The sequence below is a fragment of the Globicephala melas genome, chromosome 3, assembly GCF_963455315.2.
Source record: "Globicephala melas chromosome 3, mGloMel1.2, whole genome shotgun sequence".
NCBI lineage: Eukaryota > Metazoa > Chordata > Mammalia > Artiodactyla > Delphinidae > Globicephala > Globicephala melas.
In genome coordinates, this window is record NC_083316.1 from 124018800 (window position 1) to 124039341 (window position 20542).

Below are 20542 nucleotides of genomic sequence, written 5' to 3' on the forward strand. Positions count from 1 at the left end.
TGCTGTATAGCAGAAACTAACAAACATTGTAAGTCAACTATACTCCAATAAAAATTAATTTAAAAAATGAATAAATATAACCTTTAACCTGGAAAAAAAAGTCTTAAGTACAAGTTTCCTGAGTATCAATTTTATTTCATGATAATTCAAAATTTAAGGTTTAGTTCATAAAAAATGGAGTTTAACTTATTTGGCTTTTCTTAAGATTTCTGTTGTCAGGCACAGGTTATTACTATCAATTTTTACAATTTACTAATTTCAGGTTACATAATTCCTACCTCTTAGCTATTTTAAAGAGAGCACAACATCCCTATCATTCACATTAGTTCAATTTACAAAACAAAGAGCACACATATTTTCATATTTGATCTTTGTCAGCACCCAGCTATGGAGGAATACTAGTATTTTCACTTTCAATTATGACTATTAATTAAATCCTTTGACTTTCTAATTATTTTTAATCTACTTCACATTTCTATAATTTTACAATTTTATAAGTAGCAGAGCAAAGTCTGTCTTTACATAGATGTAGGATTACTCTCACATAGCCTTACACAAGGTTTACCTTTATTTATTCTGTTTCCTAACAACAGCCTCAAAAGTATAAGCCTAATAATTTGGGGGGGAAAGTTGACAGTTTAAAATGTTGCCTTTAAACTGATTCATTTTCTCAGTAACTTTGTTACCTGGAACCATCTTTTTATTAGTAATTCAGAATTGAAAATTTGTTTTATCCATAATGTTTGATCAGTTTCTAAATCCTATTAGATTTTTCAAATGTTCTTAACACATTCCTCCTCCTCTCCACTCCCATTGTTACTCTTCTGTTTCAAATATGCATCCCCCATCCCTGGACTTTATCAAGTAACTCCCAGAAAGGTGTCAGTTTCTCCAGGCATCATACTTTCATATTTGTTCTCTCCCCCATATCTTTGTTTCAGATATGTCTTTCTTTCTTTTCTTTTAATAGATCCTTATTGGAGTATAATTGCTTCACAATACTGTGTTAGTTTCTGTTGTACAACAAAGTGAATCAGCCATATGCATACATATGTCCCCGTATTCCCTCCCTCTTGAACCTCCCTCCCATCCTCCCTATCCCACCCCTATAGGTTATCACAAAGCACTGAGCTGATCTCCCTGTGCTATGCGGCTGCTTCACACTAGCTAACTATTTTACATTTGGTAGTGTATATATTGTCAATGCTACTTTCACTTCGCACCAGCTTCCCCCTTCCACCCTGTGTCCTCAAGTCCATTCTCTATGTCTACATCTTTATTCCTGCCCTGCAACGAAGTTCATCAGTACCATTTTTTTTTTTTAGATTCCATATATATGCGTTAGCATCAGTATTTGTTTTTCTCTTTCTAACTTGCTTCACTTGTATGACAGACTCTAGGTCCCTCCACCTCACTACAAATAACTCAATTTCGTTTATTTTTATGGCTGAGTAATATTCCATTGTATATATGTGCCACATCTTCTTTATCCATTCATCTGTCAATGGACACTTAAGTTGCTTCCATGTCCTGGTTATTGTAAATAGTGCTGCAATGAGCATTGTGGTAAATGTCTCTTTTTGAATTGTGGTTTTCTCAGGGTATATGCCCAATAGTGGGATTGCTGGGTCGTATGATAGTTCTATTTTTAGTTTTTTAAAGAAACTCCATACTGTTCTCCATAGTGGTTGTATTAATTTACATTCCCACCGGCAGTGCACAAGTGTTCCCTTTTCACCACACCCTTTCCAGCATTTACTGTTTCTAGATTTTTTGATAATGGCCATTCTGACTGGCCTGAGGTGATACCTCATTGTAGTTTTGATTTGCATTTCTCTAATAATTACTGATGTTGAGCATCTTTTCAGGTGCCTCTTGGCCGTCTGCATGTCTTCCTTGGTGAAATGTCTATGTCTTCCACCCAGTTTTTAACTGGATTGTTTGTTTTTTTGATATTGAGCTCCATGAGCTCTTTGTATATTTTGGAGATTAACCCTTTGTCTGTTGTTTCATTTGCAAATACTTTCTCCCATTCTGAGGGTTGTCTTTTTGTCTTGTTTATGGTTTCCTTTGCTGTGCAAATGCTTTTAAGTTTAATTAAGTCCCGTTTGTTTATTTTTGTTTTTATTTCCAATACTCTAGGAGGTTGGTCAAAAAAGATCTTGCTATGGTTTATGTTATAGAGTGTTTTTTCTATGTTTTCCTCTAACAGTTTTATAGTGTCTGGTCTTACATTTAAGTCTTTAATCCATTTGGAGTTTATTTTTGTGTAGAGTTAGGTAGTGTTCTAATTTCATTCTTTTACATGTAGCTGTCCAGTTTTCCCAGCACCACTTATTGAAGAGGCTGTCTTTCCTCCATTGTATGTTCTTGCCTCCACTGTTGTAAATTAGGTGCCCATATGTGTGTGGGTTTATCTCTGGGCATTTTATCCTGTACCACTGATCTATATTTCTATTTTTGTGCCAGTACCATACTGTCTTTATTACTGTAGCTTTGTGGTATAATTTGAAGCCAGGGAGCCCGATTCCTCCAACTCTGCTTTTCTTAAGATTGCTTTGGCTATTCGGGTTCTTTTGTGTTTCCATACAAATTGTAAAATTTTTTGTTCTAATTCTGTGAAGAATGCCACTGGTAGTTTGATAGCGATTGCACTGAATCTGTAGATTGCTTTGGGTAGTATAGTCATTTTCACAATATTGATTCTTCCAATCCAAGAACATGGCATATTTCTCCATCTGTTTTTGTCATCTTTGATATTTTTCATTAGTGTTCTATAGTTTTCTGAGTACAAGTCTTTTGCCTCCTTAGTCAGGTTTATTACTAGATAAGTTTATTCCTTTTGTTGCAATGGTAAATGGGAGTGTTTCCTTAATTTCCTTTCTGATTTTTCATTGTTGGTGTATAGAAATGCAAGAGATTTCTGTGCATTAATTTTGTATCCTGCAACCTTATCAGATTCATTGCTTAGTTCTAATAGTTTTCTGGTGGCATTTTTAGGATTCTCTATGTATAGTATCATGTCATCTGCAAACAATGACAGTTTTATTTGTATTCCTTGTATCAGTTTTATTTGTATTCCTTTTAGTTCTTTTTTTCCCTCTGATTGCCATGGCTAGGACTTCCAAAACTATGTTGAATAAGAGTGGCGAGAGTGGACATCCTTGTCTTGTTGCTGATCTTAGTGGAAATGTTTTCAGTTTTTCACCATTGAGTATGATGCTTGCTGTGGCTTTGTCATATATGGCCTTTATTATGTTTAGATAGGTTCCCTCTATGCCCATTTTCTGGAGAGTTTTTATCATAAATGGGTGTTGAACTTTGTCAAAAGCTTTTTCTGCACCTATTGAGATGATCATATGGTTTTTATTCCTTAATTTGTTAATGTGCTGTACCACACTGATTGATTTGCATATACTGAAGAATCCTTGCATCCCTGGGATAAATCCCACTGGATCATGGTGTATGATACTTTTAATGTGCTGTTGGATTCTGTTTGCTAGTATTTTGTTGAGGACTTTTGCATCTATGTTCCTCAGTGATATTGGTCTATAGTTTTCTTTTTTTGTGATATCTTTTTCTGGTTTTGGTATCAGGGTGATGGTGGCTTCATAGAATGAATTTGGGAGTTTCTCCCCCTGCAATTTTTTGGAAGAGTTTGAGAAGGATGGGTGTTAGCTCTTCTCTAAATGTTTGATAGAATACACCTGTGAAGCCATCGGGTCCTGGACTTTTGTTTGTTGGAAGATTTTTAATTACGATTTCAATTTCATTACTGTTTATATTGATAGGTCTGTTCATATTTTCTAATTCTTCCTGGTTCAGTCTTGAAAATTGTACCTTTCCAAGAATTTGTCCATTTCTTCGTGGTTGTCCATTTTATTGTCATATAGTTGTTTGTAGTAGTCTCTTATAATCCTTTGTATTTCTGCAGTGTCATTTGTGATTTCTCCTTTTTCATTTCTAATTTTACTGATTTGCATCCTCTCCCTTTTTTGCTTGATGAGTCTAGCTAAGGGTTTACCAATTTTGTTATCTTCTCAAAGAACCAGCTTTTAGTTTTATTGATCTTTCCTATTGCTTTCTTCATTTCTATTTCATTTATTTCTGCTCTGATCTTTATGATTTCTTTTCTTCTACTGACTTTGGGTTGTCTTTGTTCTTCTTTCTCTAGTTTTTTTTTTTTTTTTTCCGCACGGTATGCGGGCCTCTCACTGTTGTGGCCTCTCCCCTTGCGAAGCACAGGCTCCAGACGCGCAGGCTCAGCGGCCATGGCTCACGGGCCCAACCACTCCGCAGCATGCGAGATCTTCCTGGACCGGGGCACAAACCCGTGTCCCCTGCATCAGCAGGCAGACCCTCAACCACTGCACCACCAGGGAAGCCCTCTCTAGTTGTTTTAAGTGTAGGTTTAGATTGTTTACTTAAGATTTTTCTTGTTTCTTGAGGTGAGATTGAATGCTATAAAATTCCCTCTTAGAACTGCTTTTCCTGCATCCCATAGGTTTTGCGTTGTCGTGTTTTCCTTGTCATTTGTTTCTGTGTATTTTTTAATTTCTTTGATTTCTTCAGTGATCTCTTGGTTATTTAGTAGCACACTGTTTAGCCTCCATGTATTTGTGGTTTTTACAGTTTTTTTCCTTTAATTGACTTCCAGTCTCATAGCGTTATAGTCAGAAAAGATGCTTGATACGATTTCAATTTTCTTAAATTTTCTGAGGCTTGATTTGTGACCTAAGATGTGATCTATCCTGGAGAATGTTGTATGTGCACTTGAAAAGAAAGTGTACTCTGCCACTTTCGGGTGGAATGTTCTATAAATATCAATTAAATCTATCTAGTCTATTGTGTCATTTAAAGTTTGTGCTTCCCTATTTATTTTCTGTTTGGATGATCTGTCCATTGGTGTAAGTGGGGTGTTAAAGTCCCCTACTATTATCATGTCACTGTCGATTTCTCTTTTCATGGTTGTTAGCATTTGCCTTATGTATTAAGGTGCTCCTATATTGGGTGCATAAACATTTGTAACTAACTGTTATATCTTCTTCTTGGATTGATCCTTTGATCGTTATGTAGTGTCCCTCCTTATCTCTTGGAACAGTCTTCATTTTAAAGTCTATTTTATCTGGTACAAGTATTGCTACTCCAGCTTTCTTTTGATTTCCATTTGCATGGAATATCTTTTTCCATCCCTTCACTTTCAGTCTGTATGTGTCCCTAGGTCTGAAGTGGTGTCTTGTAGGCAGCATATATATGGGTCTTGTTTTTGTAAACATTCAGCTAGTCTGTGTCTTTTGGTTGGGGCATTTAATCCATTTACATTCAAGGTTATTATCAATATGTATGTTCCTATTACCATATTCTTAATTGTTTTGGGTTTGTTTTTGTGGGTCTTTTTCTTCTCTTGTGTTTCCCACCTAGAGAAGTTTCTGTAGCATTTGTTGTAAAGCTGGTTTGGTGGTGCTGAATTCTCTTAGTTTTTGCTTGTCTGAAAAGCTTTTGATTTCTCCATCAAATCTGAATGAGATCCTTGCTGGGTAGAGTAATCTTGGTTGTAGGTTTTTCTCTTTCATCACTTTAAGTATATCCGGCCACTCCCTTCTGGCTTGCAGAGTTTATGCTGAAAAATCAGCTGATAACCTTCTGGGGATTCCTTTGTATGTTATATTTTGGTTTTCCCTTGCTGTTTTTAATATTTTTTCTTTGAATTTAGTTTCTGTTAGTTTGATTAATATGTGCCTTGGTGTGTTTTTCCTAGGGTTTATCCTGTATGTATACTCTCAGTTTTTCCAGGAAGCTTCCCCTTCCAGGCCTGTTGAATCTCCTCACCTTGATCTTTCCTAGCTTTTATAGACTGTGATGTGCAACACATCATAAACATATATATTTTATATTGCTCTCCACCAATTTTATCAGCCTTCTTCTGCACCAATATTTAAGCACCCTCAAAAGAATGCTGATGGTAAATATTTACAGATCCACTATAGTGACATCACAATTCTGAGTCTATGATAGAAGCCTTTTATTTTTTTATTTTTTTAAATTAATTAATTTATTTATTTTGGGCTGCATTGGGTCTTCGTTGCTGCACACGGGCTTTCTCTAGTTGCAGTGGGGGGGGGCTACTCTTCATTGTGGTTCGCAGGCTTCTCACTGCAGTGGCTTCTCTTGTTGCAGAGCACGAGCTCTAGGTGTGCAGGCTTCAGTAGTCGTGGCAGGCGGGCTCAGTAGTTGTGGCGCACGAGCTTAGTTGCTCCGTGGTATGTGGCATCTTCCCAGTCCAGGGCTCGAACCTGTGTCCCCTGCATTGGCAGGTGGATTCTTAACCACTGCACCACCAGGGAAGCCCCGATAGAAGACTTTTAAATGCTTACTGACTTACTGCTACATGTAATCACTTTTCTTTTTACTTCTTACTCTGCATTACTTGTCTTCATAATAGACAAAAGTGTAGGGAGGATAGGAAACCACTCTGAGAACATATTTTCTTCATTTTCCAGGAACTCTGCAATGAATGTCTCTGCTTTTTCTAGCTTCTAGAGGGCGTTCATGTTCCTTGGCTCCTGGACTGTTTCCATCATCTTCAAGGCCAACAACATTGCATCTCTAATTGTTCTTCTGTAGTCATATCTCCCTCTCACTCTCTCCCGTCTTACTCTTCCAGTTTTAAGGACTGACCCTTTTGATTTCATTGGGCATACTAGGATAATCCAGGATAATATCCCTATCTCTAGGTCCTTAACTTAAACACATCTGCAAAGTCCCCCCTGCCCTGCAATATATTCACAGGTCCTGGATATCAGGACTTGGACAAATTTGGGGGCAGGAGCTATTATTCTGCCAACCACAAATTGCTTTACGAAAGGGACAATAAATCATTCTTTTTTGTATCTCTCACAGTGCCTAGCCCAGAATAATATTCGGGTAAATTGAAGGTTTTATAATTAGATAAGTGACAGCAATCTCATATTCCAAACAATGTGTGACCTAGGCCTCTGAACAGCATCTGGCTAATACTAACCTTCTGCATCGTCTTCTTGATGCATCCATTATGTTTGGGACATTATATCTTAGTTTTCAGAGGGGTAACGTGGAGGAAGCTTTCAATATTTAGTTACCTGATTCTATTTTTTTGTGTGTGTGTGGTACACGGGCCTCTCACTGCTGTGGCCTCTCCCGTTGTGGAGCACAGGCTCCGGACGTGCAGACTCAGCGGCCATGGCTCATGGGCCCAGCCACTGCGCAGCATGTGGGATCTTCCTGGACTGGGGCACGAACCCATGTCCCCTGCATCGGCAGGTGGACTCCCAACCACTGCCCCACCAGGGAAGCCCTAGTTACCTGATTCTTAAACCCTCCCTCACTTGGCAGGAGCTGTGCCGTGAATACCGTAACTATGTGAGGAACGGACGTCTTCCCTGCACCACAGAGAATGACCCCATCGAGGGCCCAGATGGGAAAATCCACGGCAACACCTGCTTCATGTGTGCAGCCTTCTTGTGAGTAGACCTGCAGTCACTGCTCCTGCTGAGTGTCGGAGAAGACAGGCCTGTGGTGGGCAAGAGAGATGATATTGAAGGTTTTTTCTAGGAGGCAGATGGCTATCTTTGCACTGAGTTTGGGGATTTACTCTTACAAAGCCATATACTCGGTGCATTTCTTTGTAGTGTTCTCAGTGTTCTGAAAGGTACCTGAATTGCCATTAAGGGAGGACCATGTGCTAAGAGGAAACTCCTCCAGAGTTAATGGCATATAAGGATTGGAATTTTTGTTCTCTGCGTACATACTGTCATGAATAATCCAAAGATGTAATCACTGGGTGCTAGCAAATTAAAAATTTGCTAATATTTAGTCATTTTTTAAGTATCCTAGTTGCTTTCTGAGGAGAAGGCCGATACCTTTGTTTTCCAAAATAAACAGAGTAGTGAAAATTTATTTACTGTCTGGCCATGGCATATGTGCCTTACTCTTTAAGCAATACTAAAAACAAGAAGAACAATATGGAGAGGTGTACATTTACCTTTCTACTCCCAAGCTAAGTTGGTATAGGTGTACAAGTAATGGAATATATCTATCAAGAGAGATTCCCCTTTAGGATAATATGTGTTGGGTACTAGGAATGATTGTTCCCCCTGCCTTTCTCTTATAGCCAGCAAGAAGCAAAAGAAAAAGAAGCTGAATCCAAAAGACCTAAGAGAGGAGCTGAAAAGGTAGTTATCTTGGAAGCTTCATACCACAATGTGGTTTGCAGTTTCTCTTTAAAAATAACTCATGGAATCACTGAAGGCCTATGTGAGAGAACTTAAGGTTTAGTTAGTCCAGGGGTTGATAAAATTTTCTTAAAGGGCCAGACAGTAGATATTTTAGGTTGTGACCATTCAGTCTCTGTCACAACTACTCAACTCTGCTATTGTAGCTCTAGAACAGCCATGGATGATATGCAGATAAATGGGCATGGCTGTGTTCCAATGAAACTTTACTTACACAAAAAAGGTGGTAGGCCAGATTTTGCTCATGGGCCATAGTTTGCAAACCTCTGATTTACTCCATGCCCTATTTTTAAATGAAGATTTAAAATCCAGAAGGAGGAAGAACTTGCTTACAAAGGTAGTGAGACTATTGGTATCAGAATCTTCATACTGTTTCAAAGTTCTCACAGCTGCAAAACAGAAACAATTCAAACTTAGACTTCCTGACACCAAATCTAGCATTATTCCTAACACACTATGTAGCTTTGGATGAGCACATTTGGTCAAACCAGGTGTGTTCCTTGCTTTAACTTTAATTATCTCTGGTGTCAGCAGTTGGCAGAAAAATAGAAGAGCAACTTTCCCCAATAATATTTTCTTGGTTTCAAAATGAATGACTCCAGGTAGATTTTTCCAGGTTTGTGGATATTTCCTTGCCCCCATCAAAAAACTATTGATATTAAAAATAATCTATAATGAAGTATCACTTGGAATTCTGTATGATTGGTTTGCTTACAGTTATTTTCCCCACAATTGTGAGCCTGAATTTAAAAATAATATGAGCTCATATGCTTCCCTTTTCAACATCAATAAGAAAATATTCTTCAGTATCAGACGATTTCTGATTTCACATTAGCTACTATCCATAAACTATCCTCTCATATCATATTTCTTTTGCTAAATATGACCAGTTAGGGAATCAGGCAGTGAACCTTGAAGGAAAGCTAGGAAAAAACTCACTCTTGTCCTCACTGAGTTTTGACTTGAACTAAAAGATACAGAAAAAAACACAAGTTCAGTCTTACTTGCCACCAGTAATTAATTATATGATCTTAAGTGATTTGCTTATTCTATCTCAATTCCTCATAACTCTGAAGCTAAAATTTATTGAGTACTTCCTAGATGTCAGTCATTGTAGATATAGTAGATGTACATTATTTCACATTATTCTCATAACAATTCAGCACATATATTGAATACTTAATAGATATTGGCCATTATTATTTTAACTGTGTGAAACAGATACTATCATTATTTCCATTTTATAGAAGAGGTAACTGAGGCACAGAGAGGCAAGACCCCCTCATCCAAGGTCTCTTGGTGACAGAATGGAATTCTAACTAATGATATTATATAGCTGTCAACATATTGGGCTTGTCTGGACATACCTGGAATATTATGTTGAAAGGGAAGAATTAAGAATGCAAAATGGTGCAAATGACTGAAACAGATTGGAACAGAAAGACTGAAGTATCTGGGGATGCTTTGCTCTTGGAAAAGCACATAAGGAGCTATGGAGAAGGACAAGAAAGCTTTCTCCAAATATATGAAGGACTTTCTGCGTGCAGGAAGGAAAATATACTCAATTTTTCTGAGAGAAGTAAAATATGTTGACTTTGCTTACTGGTTTGAAAGAACGTATTCATCCCATGCAGTGACATCTTAGAAAAATAAAACTCTAAGGATAAGGATCCTATAGGATTGATTAGAGATATTTTCCAAGATCCTCCCAAAGTAGCACTATGGCTAATCTGTGGGAATGATTTAAGAAATTTTGGAATGAACTATCTGGAGGGTAACGAACTCATCACTGCAGGTATTCCAGTGCAAATTAGACCACTTTTTGGCAGGCATGACATAAAGGGGATTGAGACGTAGTACAGATGGTTGCACCAGGTGAACTTCAAAGTTCTACCTAAACCTTAATTCTTTAAACTTCTATGCCATGTGCAGTGTTTTTATTGCATTATAATATAATAGAGAGGGACAATAAAATCTTGACTAAGGACTGTGACCAGTCTGCAGAGAACCCAGTTTATTAAGAGGTTCTTGCTTGTGTGTGACTGCAGGTTCAGTCTAGATTTGGAGGCTATATCTCAAGGACAAAGAAACAGAAACCTCTTTTTAAGTCCTGTGTGCTTACTAGGATTTGAACAAAACAGTTGCCAGAAAGAAACATTCATAGGTCATTTTCTTTTTTTTTTTTTTTTTTTTCCCAGGAAGCACTTAGTAGGGACCCAACAAAGTAATTTCCAAGAAAATACCCAAGCTCTTGCCTTTTCTCCTCCTTTTAGGATACATGCAGTGAATTTCGGCGCCTTCTGAAAAATGGAAGTCTTTTCTGCACTCGAGAAAATGATCCTGTGCGTGGCCCAGATGGCAAGACCCATGGCAACAAGTGCGCCATGTGCAAAGAAGTCCTGTGAGTGCACAGATGAAGCCCATGCTGTGGGTGGCAGAGCCGGGAGGCAAAGAGCTGGGAAGATAATATAGATTGTGTTTGTCCTTTCCTTACATGTAAAAATGACAAATGATGATCTCTAAAGCATTTTGGGGTGAATCTCTCTTTACAGAGGCTAAGATTCACAATTCTAGAAATAGGCAATAGGTGACTAAGTTATTACACTATATTCTCTATTAGTTCTGAGGTAGCACCTTACAATGATCACACCATCTTTCTTGGTAAAATCTTAAGCCCTTTGCTGTCAGGTGGATCCCTTTTCTGGATTATTTTGTAATCCCCATCGGGAAGAACATACACAGATTTTACTATCAATCTAACGCCTCTACCTGCATTTTTGCAAAAAAAACAGTCACACTTCTAGGAAACTAAAAATAGCTTTACACAAAGTTTGGAAGTACACCTAAAATATTTGTCATTAACAGTCATTTGCTGAACATGTACAATGTATAATGTGTATAACAGTTGGTTATACAAAGTTGAATGAAACAGTATTACCAAAAATCATATAGTTCAGTAAGGTTTAGACATGGGCATAAATTAATATAACACAAAGGAGGAATTGCTAAGTGAAAAATGATATATACAGTGTGTTATGGTAGTTTAGGAAAGGGAGCGTTAATAGAAAGTTTTATGGAAGAATAGAACTAGATCTGGTAATTTGGATCATATGTGAACAGTATGGGAAGGAATGAGAGGAAGAAGGAACAGTGTAGGTAAAATCTAAAATTAAAGAAACTGTACTGTATGTACATAAAGAGAGCAAGTCATTTTAGTTTAGTTAGAGCTTGCCCACTTCACCAACTGTGAATGCCAGATCATGGATTTTGAAGTCAATTCTATATACAGTGGCAAGCTGCTAAAATTTTTCAGCTAGGAGAGTAAGTGGCGTAAATATGGTTCCTTTCGGAAGATTCATATGTCAGCAGTAAAAAGGAGAAAAGAGGAAGGGACTAAAATTCAGAATACCGCTGGCGGTAGTAGGGGATTACAATAATCCAGTGAGAGGTAACTAGAGCAAGGGAGCTAGAATAGAAGGTGAGTGGGTCAACATAGGAGACACTGTGAAAGTGAAACCAACGTCCTGTGGCAACAGCTATGCGAGCTGAAGGAGAGGGAGCGGTTAGGGATGGCTCCAATGTTTTGTTCTTTGTGAAAGAGAATCCAGGAGGAAGAACACATTTGGCAGAGAAGATAATTATTTTGGGACCTTTTGAACATGAGGTATTTAAGAGAAATCCAGCTGGAGGTTCACATGAGCATTTACAAAATGCTAATTAATTGCTCACCTAGTCTTGCTTGAGGTTAAGTAAACGCTGGTTTTCTTCTACTGCAATTAGAGCTCTTCCAGGCAAAAGGATGTGACATAATTCATCTTTCTATTGATATTTTCAAAGAAGAGGGCCTGCAATGTAATAGGTGTTCAATAAATGCCGGTGAATTCCATACAAATCTAATCTGGTCATATGAGAGAAACTCACAGAAATGCATTCCACTCTCTGTAATCTATTATTCCCTACCTCCCACTTTCCAATTTCCAGCCAGAAAGAAGATGAAGCAAGAAAGAGAAAAGAAAAGGAGAGAAAAGAAAAGGAAAATCAGAGAAAAGCTGTACGGAGTGGTTGCAAACGTGGCAGAAGAGGGAAAGCTCAGGTGAGAGCAGCCTCTAATTTCCATAACCAGAGTGGGCTCAACTCAATGGCACTGGGACCCCGGCAGACCCTATGGTCAAAGGCTATGAATGTGTGTAGTGCTGAGTTGGAAAGCATCCTTGGAAGGACAGGGGATTTTCCCCTTAAGACTGTAGAGTAATATCTGAGCAATTTTTAGTTTCTCTAGGGCTCACTTTGACTTCTTTAAACTTGGAAATAATTAACATGAATACCAGACCCCAGTCTCTTGACTCCTCTTTATATCATCTAGCTTTCAGGCCAATAAATGATCCTAGGAGAGTAAGTGGTATAAATGTGGAGATGTTCCACATCAGCATCACATGCTCTTCATTTCCTTTCATTATGCTCTCTTTCCCTGAATGGAGCCACTTTTTGGAAGTATATTTTCTATTGTTCCTAGGCAGAATAATATGGTGAAAGAGCACAGGTTTTCGAGTCAGATAGTTTGAGGTATCATCCTACCCATGCCACTTGGACTTGCAAAGCACTGAATAAATCACTTCATCTCACTCAACTCTAGTTTTTCTTACTTAGCACTACTCTTATAGGGATACAATAAAATAATTTAGGTAAGTGTTTAGCACATTTCCTGAGACTTTTTTTTTAAGTGTCAGCATGACAGTGTTGCATGTAAGCTCACTCCTCGTGCATGTGAACACAACTGCCTGAGATCACAGCCACCTTATTTCTATTCTTATGACCTGGGGATGTCAAGACCATCTCTTTGCCTCCAGATCTGACACAGGCCCAATATCTGCCTTTGATAAATTTTGGCTTTTCTGTTTTTCCATATTTTCTCCTGTAGGAACCTGAGTTCTCACTCTCAAATGATAGACTTGTTAAGACCCTTTTTCTATCTTCATAATTTGCTCAAGCCTGTCTTCCTTGGCATTTTGCATGATTCTGTGCTTTCTCCCAGGACTTCTTTCTCCCTTCTATCTACATTAGAGGTCAGCAAAATTTTTTTTTTCTGTAAAAGGCCAGATAGCAAATATTTTAGGCATTACGGGTCACACGGTCTCTGTCGCAACTATTCAACTCTGTTGAATAGCCACTGTTGTGGGAAAGCAGCCATAAATAATATTTAAATGAATGAGGGTGCACTTCAAGTTTTATATATGAAACTTCTTATGTAAGAACAGACAGCAGGACAGATTAGTCCTGTAGGCTATAGTCTGCTTACCCTTGATTTGTGCGATTAAATCCCAACCAGCTTTATCATTTCCCTTTGTAGAACCTTAAAAGCAACATTACCCATGACAACAGATGTCTTAGAATATGGATGATTCCAGCCCCTCCTCTTCTGTAGACAGCAATCCTAGATGTTACATGCCTTATAAGAGAACATAGACAAGAACTTCTTACTCAAATTATTTAACAAACTTAATAACAATACAACAGACCAAGTCATCCAAGAGGCCTGCTCTCTTCTTCCCTTTCAGGACCAATGTGCTGAGTATCGGAAACAAATGAAAAATGGACCACTCAGCTGTACTCGGGAGATTGATCCTGTACGCAGTGAAAATGGCAAATCATACAACAATAAGTGTGCCATGTGTAAAGAGAAACTGTAAGTAATTCTCTCAACCTGCATGTTTAAAAGATAGCCACCTGTTCCTCCTGAATTAATGGTTATTTCTCATTTGCCTATAGCTCCTTTCGTGAACACTACCCTTTTTGTTAATTCTCAAATATTATCTCTTTCTCTTGCATCCCCTAAGGAACAGTGAGCCCTAGTAAGGGCAGCTAATCAGTGGCTGATTCCTGCTCTATATTCTATCATAATTCTGTGAACTGTGTCATCATGGTAGATAATTGCTCTTTAGAACACATCATGGCTAAATCCTAAGGATGGTTTGCAACGGTCATTGGAATAGTTAACCAACATAGTTTAAGAGGGTGGCTTCATGTCGTATGTATGGGACACATTTATTGCACAATCCAGGGTTTGTTCCTTCTATTTATTTTCTTTTGGTGAATGGTACTGATTGGAGTGGTTAATGATCCAGCTCAGCCACTCTTGATTTGTGTTACTGCAGCAAGTAACATAACCACTATTGGTCCCATCTGTATACTGAGGTAGTTTTCTAGGTAACCTTGATGGGTACTTATAGTTCTAAAATTTGATGCATATATCACAGTGTTATTAATTATGGTATTTAATTGATATGCATTTAATGAGCACTTAATGCTTCTCCACACACATTTTTTTTCTCCTTGAAAAAAAATCACAATCTTGTGATTGTGGTACTACAGGCCATGTGATAAAATCTAGTTATTCCAAGTGCTGCATTTTACAGATGAGAAAAACTGAATTTTTTTTCTTCAAGTACAAGGTCTCATGGGGGAGTGACTTCAGAGCTGAAACTAGAATCCAGTTCTTCTGAATACCAGCCTAGTATTTATTCCATGTCATAATATTCTTTAATAGAAGCAGGGTGGCAGAATGGGGCAGTGCTAGGGTATTAGCATCATATGGTTATTTCAGCTCCATGTTCTTGGACAGGTTATTTCACGTCCCTAGGCTTTAATCTGCTCATATTTATAGTGGGGGTGGGGCAGCCATAATCATAGTAGCCACATGATGTTTCTTTTGAAAGTTAAATGAGAAAAACTATGTAAAACTCTTAGCACAGTGCCTAGCACAAAGGAGGTGCACAAAAAATGTGAATGGTCACTATTAGCACTGTCATTAGTGTTCAGCAAATGACAGGTGTCGCCATTAATAGCAATAAAAGAATGACTATTATGATCTCTTATGCTACCCTATGTTGCCCCTTTGCACACCTCATACTTCGTAGGTATGATGTACATAATTGAGATAGCTCTTCACATATGACTATTTCTTTCTGCATCACATATTAATAGTGGGTAATTTTGTGAAGGAACAAATGATGACTCTCAGATGCAAACAATTATTAAGATAAAACTTTGCTGATACAATCCATGTCATCTATGTTATAAGATACTTAACTGGGGCTTCCCTGGTGGCGCAGTGGTTGAGAGTCCGCCTGCTGATGCAGGGGACATGGGTTCGTGCCCCGGTCCGGGAAGATCCCACATGCCGCGGAGTGGCTGGGCCCGTGAGCCATGGCCGCTGAGCCTGCGCGTCCGGAACCTGTGCTCCGCAACGGGAGAGGCCACAACAGTGAGAGGCCTGCATACCACAAAAAACAAAACAAAAAGATACTTACCTGGTACTCCAGGTAACAAAATAATTTAACAACATAACAAAGTATTTAACAACATAAATCAAATAATTTTACAATCTTTGGAACCCATGCATCTGACAATAAATGGTTTTTGATGGCCTACTATATAATAGGCACTCTTCACGGACAGGTGCTCTTCAAGTGAACAAGACAAAATTCCTGCCATATGGAACTATAATATAGGAAAGACAGATTATAAACAAAGAAGTAAAAAGCTACATAACAAGACCAGGTGTTGATAAGTAAAGCAGAGTAAGGCAACAGAAAGGGATTGGAGGTGCTACTTTATGGTGTTTGGGGAAAGCCTGACAGTAAGGGAGACCTGAAAAAGGGAGTGAAATGAGCCAGCTGGCCATCTGAAGGAAGAAAGTTTCAGGCAGAGCAGGAGCCACTGCAAGTTTCTGTATATATATATGAAATTCACAAGCTCAGGAAAGAGAGAGGAGGTCATTGTGTCTCAAGATTACTGCGTGGAAAATTGCAGAAATTAATTTGGAAAGATCATGTAAGGCTTTTTTGGGCCAAGAGAAGGACATTGGATTTTATTCTATGTGTGATCAGAAGCCACTGGAGATTTTTGAGCAGAGCTGTGATTGTAGATTGAATTCCACCAGACTGAATCATTACAGGTGGTCTCTTTTTCCTAGTATTTGATTAAGATGTCATGACTTTATTATATTTGTTTGAATCCTCAGGATACATTTACTACCACTTCCCTATTTCTTATATATGAAAAGGGAGCTCCGTAAAATACACACACACACACACACACACATATTCATGTTATATACATTCATACACGTTTCTTTTAAGCATAAAGCCAAAAGAAACTTTTTTTTTTACATCTTTATTGGAGTATAATTGCTTTACAATGGTGTGTTAGTTTCTGCTTTATAACAAAGTGAATCAGTTATACATATACATATGTTCCCATATCTCTTCCCTCTTGCATCTCCCTCCTTCCCACCCTCTCTATCCCACCCCTCTAGGTGGTCACAAAGCACCGAGCTGATCTCCCTGTGCTATGCGGCTGCTTCCCACTAGCTATCTATTTTACGTTTGGTACACAGACCTACTAGAGAATGGACTTGAGGATACGGGGAGGGGGAAGGGTAAGCTATGACAAAGTGAGAGAGTGGCATGGACATATATACACTACCAAATGAAACTTTGAAGGAGAAATACGTGTACTAGAGTTCTGCAGTATTTGGATCTTGGGTCAACTGCATCAGAATCACCTGGCTTGCTTGTTAAAAATCAGGTTACTGAATCCCAATGTAGATCTTGTCAGTAAAATTGTTGGGATTGACGGTGAATCTGATTTTAAAAATCTCGTAGCTGATTCTTAATGTACATGAAAACTTAGGAACCACTGGCATAAATATTTTATCAGAAAGGTGAAAGGTTAAAAAAAAAAACCCCAAAAAACCATGATCCTAAGGTACTTCCTATATCACTTGTCTTCTTTCTATCTTGGGCTCCAATGATATTATAATGAATTGAAATAGTACTATAATAGATTGACCTACAAATTGAGGAATAAGAATGGTGAATTGGTAAAGAATTAAAACCACAGCTTATGATAAAAAGGTGAAAGAACTGAGGAAGGCGGACTTGGAGACCTGAAACTTGCCTTTAGATATCTAAAGGATTAATATCAGGAAGAGGTAATGGATTCAGCAGGCTTGTTCTGTGTTTTCCTGAGAATGTGAAGTAAAACTAAAGGATGAAAGCTATAGGGAGATGAATTTGGATACAAATAAAGGAGACTCTGAGATTAATTTGACTTGATCTGCCTAGAATATCTACCCTGTAATGAGGGAGCTTCTTAATAACCAAAGTCACTGTCCATCTGTGAGAGGTGCAGAGAGGTTCTCTGTGAAGGAGGTGGTTTAGTATACATAAACTCTAAGGCCCCTTCCAAATCTGAGTATGTGTCTGCAAGATGACTACTGACTCTTTTCTTTTCCAGGCAAAAAGAAGCAGAGGAAAACAAAAAGAATTCTCGGAAGAGATCAAATGGGAATGAATCAGCATTAGGAAAGGTGAATCATTAACTAGGTTCTGGCAAGAATGGTCTTTCTGTAAGTCATTACTTAACTATCAAAAATGTGGAAAGAGGTTGTCAATGTTACCAGTCAGGATATTGCCCTTAGAACATCAGAAGTCATCATTAATGGGAATATCTATCCCTGATAACTTTTTCAGTGTAGAAATTTAACACCAGATGGAAATCTTTCGGTCTAACACTTTATAAAACAGTTTTATAAATAGTAGTTTAAGTATCTCAATAGCCTGGTCAACTAAGTTTTTTTTCAACCTCATTTTATAGATGGGGAAAATGAGGTTCGGCTGCTGTAACAGATTACTACCAACAGTGGTAAAGCAACCCAAATTCATCATCATACATTTCTGGAGTTCAGAAGTCCTAAATGGGTCTCACTGTGTTACAGCCGAGGTGTCAGTAGGGCTGCTTTCCTTTTTGGAGGTTCTGGGGAAGATCTATTTCTTTGCCTTTTTAAAAAATTTCTAGAAGTGCCTGCATTCCTTGGCTTGTGGCCATCTTTAAAATCAGCAGAGGCCAGCTGATTTTTTTTTTTTAAGCTGCATCATTCTGACACTGATTTTCCTGCCTTCCTATTTCACTCATAGGAATCTTTGTGATTACCCTGGGCCCACCCAGATAATCCAGGATAATCTCTCCATTCTAAGGTCACCTGGTTAGCAACCTGAATTCCATCTTCAACTTTAATTCCTGCTTGCCATGTGAGGCTACATATTTTCAGGTTCCAGGAATTATAACTTGGACACCTTTGTGGTCCGTTATAGAGCCTCCCACAGCAAGGTTAAGTGGCTGCCCAACTCCTGAGTCAAAATCTTCCAATTTTCAAGCTCAAATACTATGTGAAAATAGCCATTTCCAATGTAATCCTTCCTTCTTTTCAGGATGTATGTGATCAGTTTAGAAGTCAAATGGAAAATGGACAACTTACTTGCACCCAAGAAAGTGACCCTGTCCAGGGTCCAGATGGCAGGACACATGGCAACATATGTGCTATGTGTAAGGAAAAACTGTGAGTTATTTTTCAAAAATGGGCCTTTAGTTGTGAGTCTTAAAGGAAATAATCATTTCTCATCAGCTTGAGAAAATGACAATTATTTTTAAAGCACACCTGAGGTGTTTGTTCACTTTAGTTGAAGCGTTTCTTCTCATGTTTTTCTTCAAGGGGAAGGGAAGCAGCCAAAAGAAAAACGAAAGAGCAGGACTACATGACAAACACAGTTGAAAAGAACAATGGAAAAGAGGTAATATATGTTAGATGTGCTTATACTTAAATTTGGATGATTGGTTGCAAGATTGATTCATTCAACAAATACTTATGGAATGCCTACTCTGTCCCAGTCGTTGTGGATATAATGATAAACAAGAAAGACACGGCCAGAACTTCAAAGAAACAGCATGGAATTCAATGCCCTAAGAGCAACTCTGATGCAATTACCACACATTTGCAGGAACAGTGGTAATTGTAAAATTATTGTTATTATCAAGTGGATTTTTTTTCTGAAGTTTTAAAACAATTAAGCAAATAGATGCCAAAATTACACACAAGAAAAAAAAGTATCAAAAGCTTGGAGCTCCAGATGATAAATTCTTGACTTGGCATTCTAGTGCCATCTTGTATTCAATTGGGGGTTTTAAAAATAAGGTTCAATGCTTTATGATAGCAGCACATAGAATATGACAACAGCACAATCTCTTCTAATCCATCTATGGACTTCAATTAGAAAAGTGAAATAGTGAAATTTCCCCAGGAAAGTTTTCCCATTAATGAGGCAACTTTTCATTAGTTCTATACTGACTACACAAAATGAAACATTAATAGTAATGTTCATTTTTGAAAAGCATGTTGGGAATTATGCATTTTGGTAGATGAATAGCTTTGAGAAAAGACTATTGTACAACTTCAAATGATCTCTACTGGATATCTATTCTATTTCTAATATTGATCACTTTTTTTCAAGTTTTAAAATATCTATTTTAGCAATTTCAAACAAGAAGAAATACTCTTTCAGCAGACCAGAAAGGCTCTTCACCCAACTTCCTCCCACTCCCCGTCCAAACCAAGTCCTTTTCCCAACAGCCTGGAATGCGATGCTGAACTTACTTATACTGATTATATACGTATGTAAATATAAATATGTAATTTTATACTTATTATATTTACATTGAGCCTAATGGGATTGCTTTTTTAGAGCTTTGCCAAGGTCAGGAGTAGAAAGAAGTAAAGAAGATATGAGAGCATGAAGTATATTCATTCACAAAGTGCAATCTTGAATTGGGTCCTAGAAGGGAGACTTTAGCACCTAATCTGATGACCCAAAAAAAGAAGAAAGAAAGGTATCAAACATGAATTTTATCTAATTATTTTCCCAAATCAAGTAGAATAATAGATGAGTTACACTAGTGAAATACATAGTAATTACATATTTCTAGTAAATTAGGCACTATACTAGGGATCCCTAAGCATGGAGAAGAGCTGTTCACAAAATCTGCTATTTTCCCCCCAGCTTTATTAAGCTATAGTTGACATAAAACATTATGTAAATTTGTGTACAACACATTGATTTGATAGACTTAAAGAATGTAAAATGATTACCATTATAGTGTTAGCTAACACCTCCATCACCTCACATAATTACCATTCCTTTTTTGTGGTGAGAATATTTAAGATATACTCACCAACTTTGAGTATATAACACAGTATTATTAGCTATAATCACCATACCATATATTAGAGCCCCAAAACTTATCTTTTAACTAAAAGCTTGTACCCTTTGACCAATGTCTCCCATTTTCTCCAATACCATCCCCTGGTTAACGACCCTTCTATTCTCTGTTTCTATGAGTTCAGCTTTTTTAGATTCCACATATAAGTGATGTCATAC

General features: G+C 37.8%; 1 protein-coding gene across 3 annotated transcripts in view; it reads left to right on the forward strand.

The window, feature by feature from the left end:
* The window catches only part of SPINK5 (serine peptidase inhibitor Kazal type 5), a 132346-nt gene that overhangs the window by 98901 nt on the left and 12903 nt on the right, over positions 1 to 20542 (forward strand). The window contains exons 18-26 of one of the 3 annotated variants that reach the window (XR_009563473.1): positions 7372 to 7499; positions 8150 to 8210; positions 10544 to 10671; positions 12252 to 12363; positions 13826 to 13953; positions 17568 to 17640; positions 18542 to 18669; positions 18823 to 18901; positions 19850 to 19994. Coding sequence is in view for 2 of the 3 variants with exons in the window: in XM_030847382.2 (XP_030703242.1) it covers positions 7372 to 7499; positions 8150 to 8210; positions 10544 to 10671; positions 12252 to 12363; positions 13826 to 13953; positions 17568 to 17640; positions 18542 to 18669; positions 18823 to 18901 (837 nt within the window). In the remaining variant the exon portion in view is untranslated. Of the gene's footprint in view, positions 1 to 7371; positions 7500 to 8149; positions 8211 to 10543; positions 10672 to 12251; positions 12364 to 13825; positions 13954 to 17567; positions 17680 to 18541; positions 18670 to 18822; positions 18902 to 19849; positions 19995 to 20542 lie in introns of those variants that run through there. The other 2 variants (XM_030847382.2, XM_060296411.1) reach the window with 2 other exon arrangements.